Raw genomic sequence first — 22221 nt, 5'->3', positions numbered from 1 at the left:
GCAGACGTGTTATTTTCACCTGTGAAATAAAGTTTGAAATGAGGTTGATCACATTAAAATGAACTCTTACCACTTCAACACTATTTTAAAATCTATTTCTGACATATTATGGAGGGGAAACAGCTCAGGTTCAGAGTTTTGATTCCCAATTCTCTTCATCACATCTTCTATGCCACTAATTATGTTTTATTAGTCTACATAATGTACAGGAGACATTTCCCTTTAAAACTAAGGACAGCAATGCCCATACGTCCCACTGAACCCACTCTGAAGAAACACACACAACATTATGAAATATTTTTATTGGTTTTTGCCTTTTTACAACTGTGTCAGAGACAAGAGATTTATTTTCATTTCACCCCCAAATCAACCCTCACACGAAATCCAAATAAAATTTAAAAAGACAAGTTTGGGTTGTTTTTTTTTACCAGTACTGTGGTCAAATGGTTGAAAATAATTAGATAAAACAGCAAAATATTGGAAAAACACAACTAATCGTCATTACAAAGGAACCTGAAATAAAAGCTTAAAAAAATGACCTGAAGGCCACTCCAATTGTGATTGAGAGGGGAAATGAATGGGGGTTGTGTCTCAGCCACATAGTAGCGAGTGTGTGGGGTCCTCCAGCTGCAGACATGGTCTTATAGATCGGTCCCGGCTCATCATGTTAGGATGGTGTCATCAATCACTTCATTGGAGTCCGGCAGGCTGGCGATTTTCTTCAGGGAGCGGCGGTGACATTCTGATAGCAGCTCAATACTGGTGGAGTCCAGAATGGCAATAACGCTCTGCAGAACAGTTCAAAATTGGATCAATTATGACATCGAGGGCCCAATAAAGCCACGGCGGTTAGTTCAGATTCTGACCTGCATGATTTCTTCTCCCTGGCGGAGCTTGAGCAGGTTGACGATGGTGTGTTCGCTCTGAGCGCGGACGCTGGTGTTCTTGTCTTTGGTGTTGTCCAGCAAACTCTTTATCAGGGGCTTCACCAGGCCCACCTCCAGAGGGGGGGTCTGTGGGTCACTCCACACCCACCACAGTACCCGCTCCGCTACCAGTCTGATGTCGCTGGACTGGTTCTGAAGACACTGCGGGGGAAGGGAACCAGAGAAGTCAAGGGACACGGAAAATGCAGATATTCACCCGATACCAGATTTCCCTACAACTACAAAACAAGGGATTTTAACCAAAACTAGCCTGAGTGAATGTGACCATCCGCTGTTCCCGCTTTACCTTGACAAACTGCGTGATGATGCGCTGGTTCACGCTGAGCTCTTGAGCCCTGAGATGATGCCTCATCAGGTATCCCATCGCTCTGATCCCACTGGTGGCAATGGGAATCTGGAACAACATGGATGTTGTTAGAAACTAGCTACCTGGAAATCAAGCGTTAGCGTCAATTGTATGGCCTTTAAATTCTCATCAGGAAGGCATTTCTGTTAACAACAGTAGTGAGAATATCTCTATAAACAACTCATCTTCTCACCCTGTCAGCGGTAGCGTTAACCAAAACGGTTTCGGTCACAGAATCGCAGTATTCCTTCCCACACAGCTTCTCAGGAGCAGACTTGAGAGCTATCGCCAGGGCCATGCTACGACCATGACGAACCATCCAGTCAACACCTGACACGTCCGCTGAGAGGGAGACACCATATTCATCTTTATGTGTAATCACAAGTGTCGTTAACCAGCTAAATGATCACTGATATTAATTTTTATCTAGTAAATTAAGTCTAATATGAATAACAGCATTTATATTTTGTTATCAAATGATATTAAGGGTGTAGTTAATATATAGTTTTAATATCGTAAAGTTTACATTAACTTTGTTAAGGCCTGTAAAATGAAAGGGGAACTACTGATATGTGATAGATGCATGTAATCACTGACCCAAGAGGTGTTGAAGTAGCACATTCTTCAACTCCTCTTCTGACTGGAAGGCACACAGCTCACCGATGCAGCCTGCTGAAGCCATACGCGTTGCATCCTGAGCACATGCACATAATACATGCACATTCATTCCAATGTTCAAAGATAAAAAGCACATTTTTAGAAAACCACTTGCTTCCATTTACTTCTGGTGTAACCACAGAGGGCTTCAACATTGAACAACTCAGCAATTTAGCATTTTACCAGCAATTTAATTTACCATTTATCATTTTTTTTAAAAATGTTTCCAAGGTATGCGGCAGAATGACCCTTGGGAAACCCAGGAATCAATTATATTCGCCCCCTGAGGGCACTTGCTCCTCCTGTCATACCTCGTCATGTCCCAGCATGCTGAGTAATGTAGTAGTGATGTTCTTGCGGATGGCTGGGTCCACCTTTGACCCGGCCCCCTGGATGACAAACCTTAAGGCTTGGAGCATAGTTTCCCTGGAAGACGGGTAATAAGCACAAGACTTTACTTACAAAACTACAAAATAAAATTCTTGTAATCAGTATCAGAGTTTTCAAACTGTGTGAATAATGGCTTCATATCATCTCGGTTTTATTATTAAAGATGCAGACAGCATGCAGTAGGACACGAGTAAAGACAGAATTTGATCATTGTGCGCCCCCTGGTGGCCAGGGGTAAATGAAGAAATAATAGCTTTCTGGACCAAACATGTTGTTTATACATTTTAATCTTTAAGACTCAAAAACTCAAAATATTAGTAACTTTATGCCATCTATCAGTAGGACCTTATCAATACTTATCAGATCCAGAATTACTAAAGTTAAAGATGAACCCGGCTGCTCACCTGACTCCTGAATCCTCTGCATTTCGGATGGCAGACAGCTGCTCGCTGAAGAGAGGGTCCACCTTGGTGTGGATGGAAACCAACTGGCCCAGAGCCTCTGCAGCCCTCAGCCTCACCGCACGGCTGGAATCCTGCAGAGCTTTCAAGAAGGTGGTTTGCAGCTGAGGCAGGAAGGGCTTCAGAGCGATACCCACCTGCAGAGGGAAGACGGGTTGAAGCATCAGATAAAAGTGCAGCCACTGAAACCTCACACTTGCAAGTACAGACCTTTGCCAGCAGCAGTGTAAGAGTCTCAAGCAGGGCGGTTTTCACCATCCACGTAAAACGGTCTCCCAGGATTCGAATGAGAGGCCCAGTGATGTTGATCACAGACGGCCGTAGCGCCTCAGGGGAGGTCAGTTTGATGACCGCTCCCAGGGCTTTAGCAGCCTCCTCCTTCTGCTCAGGGCTGCCGGTGAGGACCCCCTCTCTCAAAACTGGAAGAATACAGGTCACACCCTGTGGAAAGACAGGAGAGAGCTTTTGACTACTGTATCTATGGGGTTATTATTTGCAAGCACGAAGAAAACCAAACCTAAACAGACTGAACCATCATGTTCTGGCATATTCTTCCCCGGTTTCCTGTACAAAGGAGGAACATTACCTTTTTGGGCAGACAGAAACCAGGCAGGTGCTGACCCTTGACATCGGCGGCTGCAGATCGAATGTCCCGATGAAGGTCGTCAATCAGAGCTAGCTGGCTGCTCGCATCAAGTTTCTAACAAAAGAATATTTAGAGGCAGATGATGATAACATTACTGCTGTTTGCTTTTCATCCCATGTGTGTAGTAGCCTCAACCCCATCTGGACGTCAGCACACCTTGGTAATGGAGCTGATGGTGTCCCAGCTCTGAGACAGGACATCAGGATTTGAGTCATTGAGGAGGCGGATGAGGCCTGACAGCAGGCTGCGAGTGTGGATGCTGTAGTCCAGGCGCGTGCGAGCAAAGTAGGCATTAAGGATTGTGACTGCAGCCTGTCTGAGCCCGGGATCGGCACCGCGCGTGGCCTCCAGCAGGTCCTCAATGATGATCCTCTGGCCCACTTCGTCCTCGACGGAGAGGATCACTGTTTGACAGCTGCACAGTTCCTGAAGGTAACACAGGGAAATTCTGATTAGCACCACAGACTCAAGCACAAACAGCTGTAGATGCTTAAAAAAGGACAGGTGGTGTTACTTGAGCTTCATCCTCTGTTCCTAGTTTCTCTTTCAGGGAGGAGAGCAGAGCAGGCAGGATGACCCCGAGGTGGCGCGTCAGTGCATCTCCAGCCACAGCAGACAGGAAGGCCAGCACGCTCGTGCTGACGGGAGGAGCGGTGAGCTACATCATTCAGAGAGAACTGTTATATTTGGCTTGCTGTTGGGTCCCAGAATGAGGAAAGAAAAACTGGATATTTTACCTTTGGAACCAGATAAGGCAGCACAGAGCGACTCTTTACAGCCATGACCTGCTTCAGGCCGTCCAAGGCAAACTCAGCTGTCTCCTTGTCATCCTGACAATAGAAACTCAGTAAATAAAAGGGCAGGATTACAACATTTCAGTGCTGCTAAACCTTTTGTCGCTGTTCTGTCGCCTCACCAGCTGTTTGAGCAGATTGGGCAGGATGTCATCCAGGGCCTGATGACCGATGGTTGCGTGAAGCTGCTCGAAGGTTTTGGCTGCAGCCTCTCTCACCTCCTCCAGAGGGTCACACAGAGCCTTTCTTACTGTGGGGAGTAGGGACTCTGAGAAGACCAGCACCTGTAAAAACACATGAAGATGTTAATGCTGAGATTTGACTGGTTACTGAAATGGATTATCAAAAGTCTGTCAGGGATTTCAGGGTAATGGCAAAACGTTTCATGATATAGTTCTAATATCACTTTAGTACTGTGCCAAAACTACTTACTGCATCTTTGCTGGTGGATTTCATGATCTCGCTGAGCCCGATGCAGACTCCCTGCCTCTCGTCACTCTTGTCAGAGCGCAGTCCATCCTCCAAGATGGGAATAATTTCTGGGAGAATCTTTTCTCCCAGTTTTCTCACCAGATCTCCAAGAGTACGAGCCGCAATCTGAAGAAACAATCAAAGCATTGGCAAAAGTACTTTTACAGCAACAGAGCTCTTTTAAAAAATGATACAAATCATTTATATTCTATAAATTTTTATGCACTGCAGGAGAGGTACCGTTCTCTTATCAGGACAGGTGGAAGCCAAAAAGCCCAGCAGCAGAGTGAAGAGCGTTGGGAGGATCTCACGAAGAGTTCTGGGGGTGTTGGAAACTACGATCTTCCACACGTGGAGGGAAGCTTGTCGAACTACCAGCTGAGTGTCTGAACGGCCCATATAGAGGCCAGAGAGGACACGATTACGGCGTTCAGCACCCAGAGCTCCAATGATAGCCTAGAGCAAAAAGACAAAGGTCAGACAACAGTGCTCCTGAGATAATCAATAAAAATATTACTCAAGCATTATACTTTATTTGATGCTGCAGTTCCAAAGTTATCATCTTCTGACGCCGTCTCTGTAGTCATCTTTCCAGTCACTCCAGAGATATGGAACAGCAGATCTCCAAGCAGTTGCACAGAACTGAACCTGTAAAACAACAAAGAGTCAAGCTTTCGAGTGGCGTTTATTTAGCCATAATTGTGCTAGCATGCGTATAAATCTGACCTGATTCTCCACAGGTCGTCAAACAGGCCCTGTTCCAGCTCAGGAAGCAGCAGTGCAATTGCTGTCTCTGCATACATGCTGATGATACGCTGGCCGGCACGCAGCGCTGTGTCTCTCACGTACTCATTTTCATCTGCAAGAGCCTAATGGGTGATAAAGACAGGGTCAAAGTGAATGGTTCTCTTGATTGTATTCATAAAATAATATGGTCTAAAATATTTCTACAGTTGCAAAAATCCAGAAAAACGTAATGGTGGTGGCTGTACCTTAAGAATGCAGGGGATAATGGGCCCGACATAGGGAGTAAACTTGTCTCCAAAGGTGAGAGGAAGGTAGATGAACATCATTATGTACCCATCTCTCACATGGGATGCGATATCCACCTTGCTGGCTGTTTGCACCACATCTGGCATCAGCTTGTCAAGCTTCTCCACTCCCAGTCCAGCCATTACCTCAGCCAGACCTGAAGACATAAACAATCTGTGTTATGTCTGATGAAATCAGGCAATCTCTTGCCTGAGTGTAGAAGCACAGTAACCTTGAGCAGCTCCAGAGCGATCCACAGAGCTCTGTTCAGAGGCGAGTGTCTCCATGAGCCAGGGTAACAGGTCATCAAAGCAGGTCTCACCCATTCCTTTCACCATGGCACCCAGTGCTTTGGCTGACACTGTACGGACCTGCATGAGACACACACACAAATGTCCTCATTTTCAACCACCTAAATTACCTTCAACTATCACTGCTTCAAATATTAACCCACCTCAGGCACGGGGTCCAACAGTGAAGCCTTTAGTCCGGGAATAACACTGGGCAGGTACGGGGACAAATCCTGCACATCGCCAACAGAATATTACAGCAAGGAAAAAATTCTCAATAAGGTAACTTGAATATTTAAGCAATACTGGATACCTTCTGGTCAGTGAGGGAGTACATGTTACCGATGATCTGAGCAGCCATCTTACGAGTGTCAGTAGATCGATCCTGGAAAGCTCTCTGCACAATGGGCATGATGAGGGCCAAGGAGGGGGCGTCAATAAAGTGGACAAATTTGGTGTCTAGCAGTGTTTGAAGGCATGTCTGTGTTTTCCTGGATGGCTCCGTGAGAGCATCAAGGAGGATGGGTGTGATTGCTGAAAGGGGAGGGAAGACGATGGTGTCAAAACACAGAACAGTGGCTGAACATTTATTTCATGTATTTTAGTTCAAGGATAAAAATTCCATCTAATTTTAACTGAAGCCTGAGCTGTTAAACTTTGACTCTTAAGAATCTTGAACAAATTAAGTCCCAGGTTAACTCCTCTCAGCTTACTTACCCAGGATTTCTGGATTGCGGATAACAGAGCCAATCTGTCGGAGGGCTTGTTGTCCAGCATTCTGTACTTTCACGTGGGAGTCAGTCAGCACCTCTGTTAACTTGGGTACAATGCTGGGCAGGCAGGAGGACAATTGCTTGGGAGCGCAGAAAGCCATTGCACCCAGCAGCTCCACTGAGCCTGGAGGACAGAGTAGAAAATTCATGAAATGAGATAAATAAAAGTAATTTTGTCGTTTGACCATCTTAATATTGAATAAGTGTTACCAAAAACATAGTGATCATAAAGCGCCAATTATGAAATTACCATAATTTCCTGACCATAAGGCGGACTTAAGAGTCTTAAAATTTCTGCAAAATGGACAGGGCGCCTCATGTGTGCACCGAGTTCCAAAATCTTTAAATTCTCTTCGGCTTTTGCAAAAGCCATTTCGGATTCATTTAGTTCATTTTGGATATAGAAGATAAGGACTTTGATGGATTTGTGGATGAGGATTGATCAAAAAATAACGTGAGGACATTGGTAAATACACGCCAGCATGCATGTTTTACCATGCCCGCACCATATAATCTGGTGCGCCTTATGTATGTGTTAAATACAGAAATGGCACCGTAACTGAGACTGCGCCTTTTAATACGGTGCGCCTTAACTGAAAACTTGCCTGCTTTAGTTCTCCAAGACTCTTCTTCCAGGGCCACCAACAACGAAGGAAGAACCAGCTTCACACCGTGGGCACTCAAGTTCCGCATCACAGCCTTAGCACAGTCATCTGCAGCCTGGTAGTTAAGAACCACACCCGAATTAGAGAAGTGATCCAAGACAGGTCGGAGAGATCAGCACCAGAACTTCTGAATATGTGGATGTTTTTGGTACAGACATGTTAAAAGACTGTGAAATTTAGTGGGACATCAAATCCGCTGACCTCTCTCACATAGGGGTTTCCATCCCCAAAGCAGAGCAGGAGGTGTGGCAACACGTGGACAACGTATGGCTCGAAAAGCTTCCCCAACATGTTGCACAGCATCTCAAATGCAAACAGCGCTCCTGGAAGGACACAATTGGTTGATCAATCCACCATAAATATGTCTGCTTACTCCTCTGGAAAAAAGATGACTTGTCTTATTGTCAAAGCTCATAATAGTTTCATCAAATGGCACGGTCTAACACTAACTCTAAAGATCAGGTGACTGAACAAACCAACCTTCCCTTCTCCTGAAGTTCTTCTTGTCTTGAATGGCATCAGTCAGTGTGGTCATGATTTCCTGTTGTTTAAGTGACAAGATGCCAAGACCTTTGACCAGACCAGCTAAACCATACGCTGCTCCTTTCCTTTCTGCATACTTGTCACTCTCCAGCAGCAGCTGCAGCAGGTTTTTCACAATCCCCGCAGCATCTTCTTTAATTGCAGGCACTAGTGGAGGCAAACAGCTGGCTACAGACTCCTGAACCTGGGTGGAGGGACATCAAACGGTGAGGTTCCAAAGGCTGACTCTGTAACTGTTTAATAAGGTGAGATAATTAGTCTTAGTCTTTCTTACTTGCTGTGAAGGTGTTGAGAGTGCAGTAATAAGCTTGGCCACAATGGGTTTAACCTTAGGGTCATTTTTATCCAAATGTTTAGCCAAAGAGCCCATGAGAATCACCACGCTCTGACGTACAGAATCATAGCTGGCATCCTGAGGAGCGTTTTTAAGAAACTCTTCAAAGACTGGCAGCAGTGAGCTCACATTGTCCTGTGACATACAAAGAACACTTGAAACCATCTGTGCATACAGCAAAATATAACTCACATATATAAGGGGTGGGGGAGGGGAAGGGCACAAACCTTTCCATGCGTGTTTAATGCAGAGAGGGCAGCATCGAGCATACAGCGTCGCACCTCGGCGTGGCGGTCATTCAGAGCATCGGGGACAAAAAACAGAAAGAGCGGGGTGACCTGTGACTCTTCCAAGTACTGGGACAGCTTATTCAAAGCCAAAGCAATGCCACATCTGAAAAAGTGGGATAAAGTTCAATACATAGAAATGCTATAATTTTGAAGTTTTAATACTCATATACTGATAAATATAAATTCAGAACATATCAAACATCAGGATTTACCTGGCCTCCCACTGGTCAGGTGGGGCTTCAGATACTACTCTGCCCAGGGCATCAAGCACAGGAGGTGGTCTCTAAATTTAAAAAAACAAGGTCATACTGCAGGTTCTGTATTTCCAGACTGCTTAATGTGATTTGAACATCTTGGAGTTCTCACATAGAGTTTCTGGTGGTAGAGCTGAGTGAGCTGGCTGAGAACACTGGCAGACTGGTCTGTGTAACTGGACACAGCAGTTGACAGAGCTTCTGCACTGGCAGATCGGATGGCCTCCTCATGGTGGGTGACGTCTCCAATCAGCAGGGAACAAAGCTCAGGGACCAGCTCTAAACCCAGAGACTCCCACAATCTAGGGGATAGTAAAGAATTAGTCTAAATTTAATTATTGAAATTATGGATCTAAATAAACAATTATTGCACAAGGAACCACAAGCCACATACTTTTCTGCCAATCCTTGAGCCTCTTCCTCAACATCAAACCTGGCAACCCAAAGCCTGCGCAACAAGCTAAGCCCACTAGCCTCTGTGCTGTCTGTGGGCAAGGCAAACTCCATCTCCAACAATCCCTGAACAAAGACAGGCAGGGTGGTGAGAACAAACCTAACAGGGATACACCTGCAGTACAGGTTTAATTTTCAATAATAACTACTCTACCATGTGGTGCCTTTTTTAGTAGTATACACATTTACTGTAGGACATAGTAAACCAACTCACCCTCAGGGCAGCATCTCGAACAGAAAAGCAAGCTGAAAGCAGGGCATCAAGTAGGACGTCGATCTCTGGCTGCTCTGCCACAGTACAGCCATCTCCTCCCCCAGCACTGGCACACAATGCTGTCAGGCACTGCGATGCCAAAACCTGAGGAACACCAAACCTCTCTCATCAGAAAGAATTCTGTCACTGGTGTAGCTAGAGACAATCAAACATTCCGTAATCCTATAGTAAAAAAAATACCTGAAGTCGAGGGGTTGCTGTAGAAATAACACTTTTTAGAAGCAAAAACATGTTGACACGTGGGAGCAGCTCTGGTCCATTCTGAAACAGGGAAGCATCATTGTCTTTATCCAAGATTCAAATGGTAGTAGCAGCTACCCAAGACAAAAACTGTTGTATCAGATGCAGCCTGAATCTACTGGTGCAATCACACCGCAAAAGTTCATATTGGACCATTGATATGAATTACTGAAGCAGGCCAGCCCTCAATTAAACTAGTCTTGACTGAAAGATACATAAAGGTTTAAGTTTACCTCATCTATATTAAAGTCGAGAGCGTCCGTGCTGGCGCGAAGCTTGCAGTGTTCCATGACGATTTGCAAAGCCCTGATCATCATGTTTTCCATCTCCTCAGTGCTGCCCGATGACTCTCGGAGTTTGGCATTGAGGAGAGGGAAACAGAAGGAGAAAGCAGGGGCAGAAAGTGGAGCAATGTCTAAGGAGGGAAAAAAGAAAAATTATGACATAAAAAGAAAAATTATGTCTTAACATAAAATAAAGGCTTAATTTACATCTGGAGCTAAAAAAATTAACATTTGTCAATTCAAGTTCACCAAGATGTTTTTGTACATTGGTCAGGTTTCAATTCTTTGGTACATTGCCTAAATATTTAAACTATGATTGATCAAGACACGATCCCATATGAAATCTGTTTTATATCCCTTATTTCCTAGGAAACAAGAAAAGCTTGGCCCCGTCTGCTCACCGCTCGTTTTGATCTCTCTCTGGGGAACAGTGTGGTTGTGCAGGAGTAGAATGGTCCGTAGCGCAGCTGCGTCCAGGTCCTCCTGCTCCCAGGCTTCATCGAGATCGCATGCAGGTTTCAGCAACCGCAATGTCACATGCCCAACAAGCACAGCTGGAAAAAGAAAAACAAGACTTAAAATGGGAAACACGATCCATAGTGTCTTTGTTATTGAACTACATAAAGCCTACATGTACCTAAATGATGAAGGTGTCTGGGCATGAGGTACAAGCCAATGTCTAAGAAGACCTGTTTGATGTGTGGAGAGGCCAGAGGGGAATGGAGGAGGGGCATTAGGACTTGGAGGACAGCAGGAAGCTCCTTGGAGAGCTGTGGTGGATTTTCAATCAGAATGGCTTCCAGCAGGCCCACCGCGCTCAGCACCTCCACAACCAGCTGATGACAAAAGCAAGTTACAACCTACTTGGGAAAAAAGCTTCCATTCAATTGTATTTTTATATGGCTTCATTAGCTACCCCCTGAAGCTTCTTGCGAATGACAGCCTCCTTTTCCAGCTGGGCTTGCATCATTTCCTTCTGTTTGCTTGTTAGCTGCAGCTCCTCTTTGATGCCTTTTTTCTTCTTCAGCTCCTACAGAATCACGTAAAATAAAAAACAAGTTTCACACATATTTCCCGCTAACTAACAATGTGAAGGACTTTACCTCCTGTAACTCCATTTCAATAATCTGCTCCTTGTAGGAGTAGGCCTTATTCTCTCTCTTCATGTTGGCTTTATTGGTGCTTTCCTTCTGAGCACTGCAGCATGCGTAAAGGCAGAAGGCACATGGTAAATGTAGAGCCAAAATAAAATCAATGATTCCTTGTGATTTCAGCAGCCTGCAATGAGGGAGGAGGCCGATTGTTACCTCTGGATAACACTTTTGTCATACAGCTGTCCTTCAGGTGTTAGCATGATGGCATACTCCTGATTGGTGACCTGGACAAGAGCTGGTTGGGAAAGGCCTTTGATAATATGACTGATTATGTGTGGTAGCAGCTTGTTTGGAGAGAGGCCGGAAAGGGCCCCGACTGCATTTTTCACCGCCTGTGGAGTAAAACATGATCATTAAACATCCAGGTAACACCTGTAAAACATCAGCATAAGCAGAACGACAGGGCCTACTTGATAGTCTCCAATTTCTACATCCTTTTTTGCAAGAAATGCCTGTATATCAATCAAATGTAAATTCTTAATACAAAATATTGTGTTGATTTCAGACCTGGTTGTCAGCATTGACCTCCAGCAGATGTGGCAGGATGGCCTCCAGATTCTTCTCTATGAATTCCTCAGCTTTTAAGTTCATGGAGTGGAGGAGAACGGTCCAGAGACCACGGCGAGCTACAACTAAGAACGATGAAGGTAACTGTTAATGTTTGCGAATGAGGAGTCTGTGCCAAGGAAAGAGTGTTTAGTGTAATACCAATAGATGGGTGATGAGTGATGATGAGGATCTCCATGGCCAAATTCTCCGCTTCAGTAGGATCACCCCATTGGCTGGCGGTGGAGCAGATAACATATAGAGCCTCCAGCAGGACACGAGGGGGGATGTAGCTGCGGCCCAGATCGGTCAACTCCCCCGAGTCTGACAGCAGAGCTTCTTGAGGCAAAACCTTTAAAAGTTCAAGGCACAGAGTCAGGCTGGACAGGAGAACGTTGTGGGATATGGTACTTGTTAAAATTATAATGTTAAATATATGTTATAATGCTTATTTTTCTTTCTCTTGTACTTTGTGTTTGTTGACAACCACACGGAGTTCTCCCAGAAGGCCATAGGCAAAACTGGAACCACCCAGTGAGGACAACAGTTTTCTGACTGTCTGTTGCGCCTTCTTTCTCACACGCCAGCTCCGAGACAGAAGAATCGCCACTGTGGCATAGTGATACATCCTGCTGAAAAGGTATGGTGGGAAATTAAACAGCTTACTTAAGTAAGGAAAATAGTGAGTTGTTCATAATGTTTGCACAGTTTAAATAATTCTCTCTCACTTGGCCTTGTTGCTGTTAAAGCGGTGAGCATGGTCCAAGAAGAGCCTTTCACACAGCATCAAAACTGTGAGGAGAGCTAGAGACAGAGTAAAAACGTCACCAATGTCTTCAAAATGAAAGCATCTAATGAAAATACAATATATTTCCCCACTTTCATCATTTGCCTGGGAAAGGAACTTCTCAGTGGTGAATAGAGGCTTTTTCTCATCTAATATCAGGTTCCAAAAGCTGGAGAACTTTGATTCTGTAGAAAGACAAAGCAAAACATCACATATTCACTGTGTTCTTCAACACATTGGAAGAGGAAGTAAAGTGAGTCTAGAAAGTACAGCGTCACCTGTCTGGGTCTCCAACATCGCCAGTCGACTCAGGAGAACGGAAGCTGCCACCCCTTCAGCGAGCAAAGCATGCTGAGAATTTTGTGCCACAGCTTTTTCCAGAGTTTGAAGGAACAAAGGTGTGAAGTCTGAGGCCTGGGCCAGTGTGTCACCTAAAACCAGTATATATCAGGTTAATAGGATTTACTTAATAGCATATACTGTACAACTACTTATGTAATACGTAAAACTATTACATTTTATTTTGAGAAAAAAGGAGAAAGATAATATTAAACATTCCACAAACACTTTGTTAAAATACTATACCTGCCAACAAAATGCAGTAGACTGAAAATTTAAAGTAGTAACAAATGTAAATGCTTGAGTAAAGTAACTCATAATTATATTTATGTAGAGGACTTAAATAAATCTGGATATTTATCTAACATGACTGACCTTTGAAGGCCCCCAGCATTGCCTGAAAGTAGGCATGTCGAACAAGCGAAGTGGACGTCTTCAGGGTAAAAGCTTTTTTAAACCAATCGAGCAGAGCCGTAGGAACTTCCACTGTGAGACGATTACTCCACTGAGAGAGCACAAACACTGCGTGCACCAAAGTACCCTCATGGACTAAACAACAGAATAAAAAGAGCATTGAGCTGGTACATCAGACATAAGTATCTCATCATTTCACTGCCTACTGGAAAGGACAAAGGGATGATACCTTCCTGTTGTAAAAAAGGGATGAACATCACTGTGACTGCAGAGCTGAGACTTTGACTCGAGGTTCCTGAGACAGCATGGTGACTGCAACTGGCAATTCCTAGAATAAAAGAAAATTCTCAGACTGAAAATGACAATAATGTCTTGTGGGCAGCAACCAGTTAAGAGTGTAAAAGGTCTCCTACCTGATAGTACGCTCATCTTTTGTGCAACAACAGTAAGCTTCCCCTCAGAGCCTGCGCACAACAATCCAGATTTAAAAGAGCTAGCCTAAACAGCATTTCTAAGACATGATTCCAGAGGTTTATGATAACAACTGAGTGATTTGTTCACCTGCAAGGATTTTGAACAGGTGGGAGACGACATCTTTCACAGCTGATGGGTCACTGCACTGCTGCACAAGGTTCTGCATGGCCTGGACTGCTTCCTCCATTAGCTGTGCATTATTAGCTTTCAGTTGACCTGAGACACACAGCTCCCATTAAATAAGCACGTCTCTGATAGCAATCCGTCAGCAGTATCCTCTTTTGCAACAGCTCAATGTGGATGAAACATTTGACTTCTGGACCTACATAACCACACATTGATTAAAAGCCCACTCAAGTCTTACCTGCGATTGCCTTTCCGATATCCATTGCATACTGGCTGAGGTCAAGAGTTACAGCAGACAGCAAGTAGGAAACAGCTGGAGAAAGATGAGAAAGAATTTAATCCATTGCTTAAGACATTCAGACTGGTGAGTAATGACACAATCTCTTTTCTCACTCTGCATCGCATTCTCAGGACTGCGGAGCATTGTCTTCTGCAGGGTAGGGAGCAGCAACTCCTTGAACTCTGAGTGCGACACGTGACGTAACAGGCAGCCACTTTTGTCCAAAACATGCTGCTGAGGTTTTGTTTTGCTCATAAGGACCGACTTCAGGTACAGGTCCATTAGGAAACTCTGGAAACCAAATGAGAACATTTAAGGTGGCCATAGATAACCCTCAAATATTTGTTTTTGATAAAGTTGTACAGTAATATAAATATTGAACTTAAAAATGATTTCAAACTTCAAAACTTACTTTGTGTTTTTCGATTGTAGCTTTGTCTTTCTGAACAGTGCAGAAGTCTAAACACATCCCTAACATGATCAGAGTGGTTGGGCTCTGGTCCAGACTCAACAGCGTGCTGATGTACTGATCCACCAGTCCAGGATTCTGGAAACAAAACAAAAAACATTTAATTTAGCCAGATTCTATTACCATTCAAATAATAGTCTTCTTGACTAGTGCAAAGTCTAATAGTAAGATTAGGTCCCGTTTACATTTCTGTGAAGTGATGTTTTGTACTCACTTGCTTCCAAAGGTGATTGAAATTTTTCAGGATCGACTTTTGAGCTTTGGTCTTGGCCCCGCCAAGCACCTCAGCAGCAAGAAGGCTCTGGACCTCCACCTAAAATAACAACAGACAAGTTGATAGTAACAACCTTAATACTTAACCCCGATGTGGTACAGTAAACCCCTTTACTGACCATTTTCTTCCACAGAGTTCCTTCTCTTTTTTCTGGAGCAGAAAACACTCTTGAGGTCAAAAGGCAGGTCCACGATAGGCCAACAAATGCAGCAGAGCCAGAGCTTTTACTGCAAATATAACAAACAAATGGAAGAGCACAATCACAATGAGAGCATATTTTACAATAGTACTACTGAAATCCTTTGAGATAATCTTTCAAAAGAGAATATAAAGCTGAGACGTGTACCCCGGCACTCCACTTTTGCTGATGACTCCACAATTCAGCAGGCAGTGGAGGAGGCTGGTGACTAGGATTTCAGGCTGCGTCTCAGCCAGCTGGCCAATAACAGAGAGGGGCTCTCGGCGTGATGCAGCATCCCTGAAGAACAAACACATGCTTCAGTTTTGCTACATTGGAACTTTGTTTTCATTTTAAAATCCATATCCTTTGCATTAGTCATTCTGTATGCAACATATTTGCAGTACACACCCACCTGTATCTGTGTGGGGTGAGGCAGAAGAGCTTGCATAAACCTCTGATAGCTGGTTCTGGTAATTCTAAAAGGGATATTTGAAGAAATTTCAGATCCAGCAATACACCAGATGAATTAAGCAGAAATGTGTAGAAAACTGACTGAATCAAAAATCTCTCACCTCTGCCCTTGATGCATTGTCTCAGTTCTGCAAATATTTCCTTACGTTCCTTCACACTGGCTGTAGTCACTTTTACAGAAAATTTCTTCAGTGTATCTGAAACCTAAAGAGTTACATTTATTATTAAAGACTTAGCTGGCTTTAATTGAAGAACAGATAAATACACGCCTTACAATAATTTAGAGATGTCTCCCGATAGTTTGAAGAAACAAGACTACGTGGAAGAAAACTTATAAGTTAAGTTATATAGATATTTTAATCATGCACCTTGCAAGGTGCACCTCTCAAGGATTTAAACAATTATAAATTTAAAAAAAAATGCTTTCTTATACCACTACAACATAGATTACTTTATAACCCTTTCATTAGAGAATGCATTTTCTATTAGATGTTCGTTATTAATCTGCTATATTGTTTAAATGTATGGTGTTATATTGTGATTGATTTGTATCACGTTCCCATTGAAAAGTCTCTGGTTAAAAAAAAAAAATCAATACATTTTGAAAAATAACCAAGCCACAGTTGTGAAGCTGTTTGAACTTTATTAGCCAAAGGGCAAAACCTGAGTAAATAAATCAACAGGGTAACTTAAAACCACCATCAATTTAGCCACTCAATGAAATCACAGTAGAAGGCGTGGTGGAAAACATCCAGCATTAACTTCCATACCTGGTACAAAATGAAACCTCTGACAATTGGTGCAAATTCGTTTTCAGTTATTTTAAAGACGTTACACAAAGAAAGGCGAAGCTTTTCGTGAGTGCGGGCAGAAAAAAGTCCGAGCCAGCCCTTCCCATTAGCCTCATCAGCGTCTCTACCATGAAATCACACGAAGGCTACGTAGCACAACGCTAACAGCCGGACCCTGATAGTTGAGTTCTGCCGAGACTTGTCGTTAAATGGCACAAAACACCAAAACATATTTGGATTTACAATCCTGGCAGCGCAAACGTGCAGCCACCGATGCTCGACTCAATTTCTCGAAGCGGATAATGTAGTGTTATAATATAACCACACCGACCTGCGTGTCTGCTGCCATCTTGCCGGCCAAGCTGCAGGAAGAACTTCTTTATTCTACTTCCGGTTCAAAAGTCACCAAGAGGCGTTTCCTAGGCAACCGGAATACGTTTGAGACGCCGCTTGATGCATTTTCTGAGCAGCGTCCTTGGGTTTTCTGACCTACCAGGTTTTTCACATGGGTTCCCACTTTCCTGAAAGATGTTTTCCGCCTGAGGACACAAAACCTGCATCATAATGTTTTTGTAAAGATGATAAAGACTTTAAGAGTGTAAAAGGTCTCCTAAAGACTATTAAGTTTACGGATGAATGATTCCAAGATTGTTGGTTTACCATTGTTTTCCAACCATATTTTGTGAATCAAAAAATTCGAAATGGGAAAGGATAGAATTAAACAACTGATGTCCGTATGGGGAAATGGAGGCAATATGAAAGCACGATTAAATAAATGCAAAACTTTGTAATTATTTTTCTTGAACTACGTTCAACAGACCTATGGTTTGTTTACAGTTAAGGGGGCTATTTAACACTGTTTTCATTGTATATGTAGAATAACGGTACAGTAAAGGTATTGGCCAAGAGAGGTCGCTGTTAAGCAGATTTATTATTTTGTCAGTGTTCGTTCTTGTATTGTAAAGAATACAGTTGTATTGAGACAGCTAGAAATTGTACCAATGTATAGAACAAGTATGCGCTTAATGTCATTTACCTATATTAAGGATACACATGTTCTCTGTATGTGTGATATCTATTGCATGTCTGTCCATCCAAGGGACAGGGATCCCTCATCCATCCACATGTGGCTCTCCCTCAGGTTGCTCCTTTTTAAAATAAAAAAAGAAAAACTTTTTTCTGTCCTAGTGCAAGGGCCTAAGGACAGATTATGTCAGAACTGTGCAGATTGTAAATCACTTACATATTTGATTTCCCTCTGGATCACTTTGTTCTAAACATCAGCTGAGGAAACTTAGTTAAATCTGAAGTAATTTAGGCTCAAAACACATTCCTCAGATTAAAGATGCAGGATTGAACGATAAAGTCTTTAATTTATGTCTTTATTGCAAACAGAATCAAACTGTAAACTCTATACAGTCTTTTCAGTTTATACTATCAAGATTGCAATATTAAATAAATCTCGTTTTAAATAATGTTAGACGGGAACAAACAAAGCTGATTGTATACAGAGCAAAATTAGAAACATCAGACAACCCTCTTTGGCAGTTTTTCTGTTTTCTAATATGACATTTACTATTCCACAAAAGTTACCAGTAAGCTTAAATTTACACTGATACTAACTTCACTGCATTCATTATGTCACATAACCTCCTCAGTGGAGGTTATATATAATATAATAATATAGAAATCTTACATATGAGCAACACTGACACTACTTTGTAAAAAAGTAACAAAAATATTTTTGTCTGTATATAAAATCCCAATTTTAAAAAAATCACTTGTTTAGGCATTAAATTTGTTCATGAATAAAAGGATGGAGGGGAAAGAAAATCACATTGGAATTCCAATTTCAAGGGCTACAGTTTTCAGTTTTGAAGTCAGAATTGTGTGTGTGTGTGTGTGTGTGTGTGTGTGTGTGTGTGTGTGTGTGTGTGTGTGTGTGTGTGTGTGTGTGTGCGTGCGTGCGTGCGTGCGTGCATGCGTGCGTGCACTTGGGTGCCTGTTTGCATCTATATTATTGGTGATTTCCAAAGAAGTGGCTAAGCCTTTGAATAGTCCTCTCAGCGAATCGGATCCTTCCCCGTTTCGTCTGGGCAGATGTGTACTGGTTGGACTTCAGTTTGGAGTAATAATCCGAGAACTTGTTGAAGAGGATGGATATGGGCAGACCATTCAGGATTATCCCAAAGGCGATGCAGATGAAAGCAAACATTCGACCCAGGATGGTCTCTGGGTAGACGTCGCCATAGCCCACGGTGGAGATGCTGACCTGGAGGAGAGAGGAGATCGGTCAGTGATGCTTCCTGTTCATGGAAATGTTCAGGATGGATCCCCAGATGTCATTTTTTACTTTTGAAAAACAGGTTATTATTTGTAAGATGAAAGGGATTTTTCATACATGTATGTTGCCGTGGGTCACACCTTTGAGTGTTAATGCTGACAACTGGCCAATCATAAATATTCAACAGTTGGGCCCCAAATGTTTCTTTGGAAAGTACTTTTCTGTAGGAACAGACATTTGTGTGATGGGAAAGTGTCTCTGTGCCTGTGTGGGTTCTCTTTGGCTCCTGGATGTACTCCAACTCTTGTTTGTTTGGAGAAGGGAGGAGCACCTCACCCACAAGTGGGTTCTCCAAAGAACCTCTGTAAATCTAATTAGAATTTAAAAAAATTCAGAGTGTCCACCCATACATTGTGAGGCGGGTCAAGGAGGTAAAGACATTTTTGGTTTGGGATGGAAACCTTTTCATATGGTAATTATAACAGGGAGAAGCTACTAACTGACTTGTTCACAACAAGAGACAAGCATTAAAAATAAGAACAAGTTGCATTTATTCACATGTTAAATGTAGCTTGTTCTTGAATTGAGGATCGACTTGTGTCCCATTGCTGCTACTCACCGCTGCCCACCACCACGCATGAGGAATGCTGGTAAAATTTGTTTGTGGCATTTCGTGCTCCACGGTGTAAACCATAGCAGAAAAGCTGAAGATGCCCATGGCGATGAAGAGGAAGAGGCAGCCCACCTGCTGGTAGCACTGGCGCAGTGTGAAGCCAAAAGCACGCAGGCCAGTGGAGTGTCTGGCCAGTTTCAGGATGCGAAAGATCCGCATAAGCCTCATGATCCGGAGCACTTGGCCGAGTTTCCCCACCTGTCCAACGGCCTGCATGTCTGCCTCATGCTTTAAATAGTTTTTATCGCTGTCAAAAAACTCTAGGACGGCCTGCAGGTACTGTGGCAGGATGGCAATCAGATCCACGGTGTTGAGCATGCTCCTGCTAAATGATTTAAGGTCAGGAGTGGAAATCAAGCGGAGAATGTACTCCATGGTGAAAAAGGCGATGCACATAGACTCCACATACTCCCAGTAGGTCTTACCACTGAGCTGGCCTGCGTGAGTCCTATACTGCATCTCCTCCACTGTGTTGAGTGTCATGGCCACCAGAGAAATTAGAACAAACAGGCTGGAGGCCACTGCCATTATCTTGGCTTTTACTGATGAGAAGGGCTTCTCCATCAGGTTCCAGATAGCGCGGCGCCTGTGGCCCAAGAACATGTCATGAAAGAGCTCCTCGTTCTCCTCGATCTCCACCTCTGCCTCCAGCTCTCGCTGTATCTTAAGCTGGTCATTCAGCTCGTCCTGCCTCTCCTCGAAGGAGATACGGCAGCAGCGGTGGGTGTTTTTGATCCTCACACCCCAGTAGTTGATCTCCTCCAGGAAATTGCGGGGACACAACTCATCCTTGATCCACAGCACTCCAGTCCTGTAGAAGTTAAAGATGCTGTGGAAGACGTCCGGATCCCTGTCAAAGAAGTACTCATTATTGGTGACTGTGTAGTCATCGCACAGGTCCAGCTTCATGTTGTGGTCCGTGTAGGTGGCCAGTCGTCCTATTCTGGTCTTTGGGTACCTGGCGGCCGTCTTGTAAGCGATTTGGTAGGGCTTCCCTCCGACATTGATGTTGATCATGTAATTCTTTTTGGAAGGTGAAATTGGCTTGTGAGGAACATCATCTTCATCTTCATTCTCGTACTCGGCGTAAATGTCATAGATGTCCTTGCTCAGATCTTGCATCGAATTCCATGTCCTCTCCTTGGCCAGTGGATAAGCAATTTCAGAGCACCTTCTGCTAACACTGGTGTCGCTCACTTTGTAATTGGGGAAAAGACTCTGCCTCCTGTTCCAAAAGCTGACCACCTTGCTGGTGCTCCCCATGTCGATCCCCCAGACTACGTGGCAGGCTGAACGCTCAGACCGGCTGGCATTACTGCCGCCTAATATCCCCTTTACATCAGTACATGAACAGGATGCCTTATGGCCCCGTTAATGTTGCTGACTGAGAGGATCCATGTACTTACAGGACATCTAAATACTATTATCCCTCACTGATCTGCCTGGCTAAAATGGCGCTAGTGGTGTGGCACATTTGATCACATGCCAACCATGAAGTCAGCTTCTTTTAAAGTTATCCATGTTTCCAAACTACTGAGTTTATGGCGTCTGCAGCTTTTGATTGAAGAGACAGTTCACGCAATTAATTTACATCCCATTCAGTTATGAATGTGTAAGAAATCTACAGTATAATAATCTTTAGAAAATCCCCGCAGATTACTTAAAGAAGCATTAAGAAACATGCTGTCATTTTATTTTGCCCCCTTGATAATTGTAAATGTATACTTTTGGTTGATCCTTTGTTGAATTTGCATTTAAATTGTGTTGGTCATCAGAGTGCCTTAAGCTTCCTCAGCAGGAGGAGGGAGGTGGTCAAGAGAGGCAGGTGGATGCATAAAAGAGGATAAAGGCTTTAAGTATTAACCTACTTCCTGATTAGGAGAGGGCGCAGGAATCTTTACAACCTGAACTGAACCAAGGCCACACGCTCAAATCTAAGATATCAATACAGATGTGGCATTATTGATTTATCTGAATGGACTTAATGCTTAAAGGCATTGACCAGAGCTTTGCTTGAGGGATTAAGGTCTTCTGATTTGGTGCTCTGCAAGGCCCCTTGGTGACATTATTGCACCAACAAATGACATTAATTCAATTTGATGCTCTTATTGTCAAAATAATACAATATATCATTTGCAGTGAATAAAAACTCTTAAAACAAGAAAAGAAAATACATACATTTTATTTCCCAGACTGAACTAATTTGTGTTTATATTTACTTTGCTGATCACCTCAGCTGACTGTTTAAAACAGTTTAGGCATTAAGCTGTTCAGACAAAGGCATTTAAACGGAGCTCCAAAGCTTAGGATAGTCTTGTTAACACTGTGTGTTAGAACAAGAGCTAAAATGGGTTTAAACCATAGAATCACAACAGAAAGTCAGAATAATCAATCATGTTCTGTGCTGAATAGTGGAGCCGAAGGACTTATAGACATTCTTGACAGCTAATTGTTCTCCTGCGGTCAGATTACAATGTTAAATGTTCAAAACTCTTCTCAGAGATGTTTATTCACCAGTAAACTCGGTGCACATTGCACTCAGTTTAGGATTTGTGCTCACTCTGTTATAGCTCACCCACATCTGTCAGAGCTTGCTAACATCTGTCAGATAATAATTCCTCCACATGTATTTTGTACATGTATATGATGTCAGAGACATGTGCACATCAGGGTCCTGAATAATTGCGGCTTCAGTCAAATTACATTACGTTAATTAAAATAAATGTAAATAATAAAGCTTTGTGGCAAGTTTGATTATTCACATCAACATCTTCACCATAGACATGAAGTTATAAAATTTCATTTCAAATAAAT

General features: G+C 43.2%; 2 protein-coding genes across 3 annotated transcripts; both read right to left on the bottom strand.

Annotated features, from left to right (window-relative positions):
- Window positions 1–287: 287 nt before the first annotated feature.
- On the bottom strand, window positions 288–16837 carry gcn1 (GCN1 activator of EIF2AK4). 2 transcript variants are annotated; one of them, XM_057031770.1, is made up of 57 exons: window positions 16782–16837; window positions 15761–15863; window positions 15601–15664; window positions 15354–15485; window positions 15126–15234; window positions 14948–15046; window positions 14677–14811; window positions 14378–14555; window positions 14223–14297; window positions 13946–14074; window positions 13798–13848; window positions 13614–13712; window positions 13346–13519; window positions 12910–13062; window positions 12724–12816; window positions 12573–12648; window positions 12314–12476; window positions 12007–12196; window positions 11806–11930; window positions 11452–11630; window positions 11248–11341; window positions 11061–11174; window positions 10782–10980; window positions 10546–10698; window positions 10094–10275; window positions 9801–9881; window positions 9561–9704; window positions 9288–9412; window positions 9006–9195; window positions 8852–8922; window positions 8577–8742; window positions 8290–8484; window positions 7953–8199; window positions 7674–7795; window positions 7413–7527; window positions 6752–6931; window positions 6348–6568; window positions 6199–6267; window positions 5977–6115; window positions 5705–5901; window positions 5439–5581; window positions 5243–5360; window positions 4953–5168; window positions 4674–4838; window positions 4364–4525; window positions 4185–4277; window positions 3962–4105; window positions 3604–3873; window positions 3388–3501; window positions 3012–3242; window positions 2745–2938; window positions 2262–2376; window positions 1891–1987; window positions 1487–1635; window positions 1234–1341; window positions 867–1088; window positions 288–788 (listed from the first exon to the last, which is right to left on the bottom strand). In XM_057031770.1, exons 1-57 carry the CDS (start codon window positions 16797–16799, stop codon window positions 663–665), a joined length of 8016 nt encoding a protein of 2671 aa, XP_056887750.1. In that variant the 5' UTR covers window positions 16800–16837; the 3' UTR covers window positions 288–662. The 2 variants fall into 2 exon arrangements, with proteins under 2 accessions (XP_056887750.1, XP_056887751.1); XM_057031771.1 differs by having other exon boundaries at window positions 12314–12473; window positions 16782–16822.
- Window positions 16838–17816: 979 nt separating this feature from the next.
- LOC130526466 (potassium voltage-gated channel subfamily V member 2-like) lies at window positions 17817–20777 on the bottom strand. Its single transcript, XM_057034152.1, has 2 exons — window positions 19354–20777; window positions 17817–18722 (listed from the first exon to the last, which is right to left on the bottom strand). Exons 1-2 carry the CDS (start codon window positions 20668–20670, stop codon window positions 18468–18470), a joined length of 1572 nt encoding a protein of 523 aa, XP_056890132.1. The 5' UTR covers window positions 20671–20777; the 3' UTR covers window positions 17817–18467.
- Between the last annotated feature and the right edge of the window lie 1444 nt (window positions 20778–22221).

This window comes from Takifugu flavidus, chromosome 5, assembly GCF_003711565.1.
Source record: "Takifugu flavidus isolate HTHZ2018 chromosome 5, ASM371156v2, whole genome shotgun sequence".
In the NCBI taxonomy this organism is placed as follows: Eukaryota; Metazoa; Chordata; class Actinopteri; order Tetraodontiformes; family Tetraodontidae; genus Takifugu; species Takifugu flavidus.
The sequence above is the reverse complement of the archived record's forward strand: the minus strand, read 5'-3'. Positions and strand labels throughout refer to the sequence as shown.

Bases quoted from the DNA above. Each gene is read 5' to 3' on its own strand.
- gcn1 (XM_057031770.1), bottom strand. The intron at 10,699-10,781 runs GTACATGTAGGC...TTCTTTTTCCAG, and splicing joins CAGACACCTTCATCATTTAG to CTGTGCTTGTTGGGCATGTG. The intron at 1,636-1,890 runs GTCAGTGATTAC...TCTCCCTCTCAG, and splicing joins GCTACTTCAACACCTCTTGG to CGGACGTGTCAGGTGTTGAC.
- LOC130526466 (XM_057034152.1), bottom strand. From the start codon at position 20,670: ATGGGGAGCACCAGCAAGGTGGTCAGCTTTTGGAACAGGAGGCAGAGT. The intron at 18,723-19,353 runs GTGAGTAGCAGC...TCTCTCCTCCAG, and splicing joins ATGCGTGGTGGTGGGCAGCG to GTCAGCATCTCCACCGTGGG.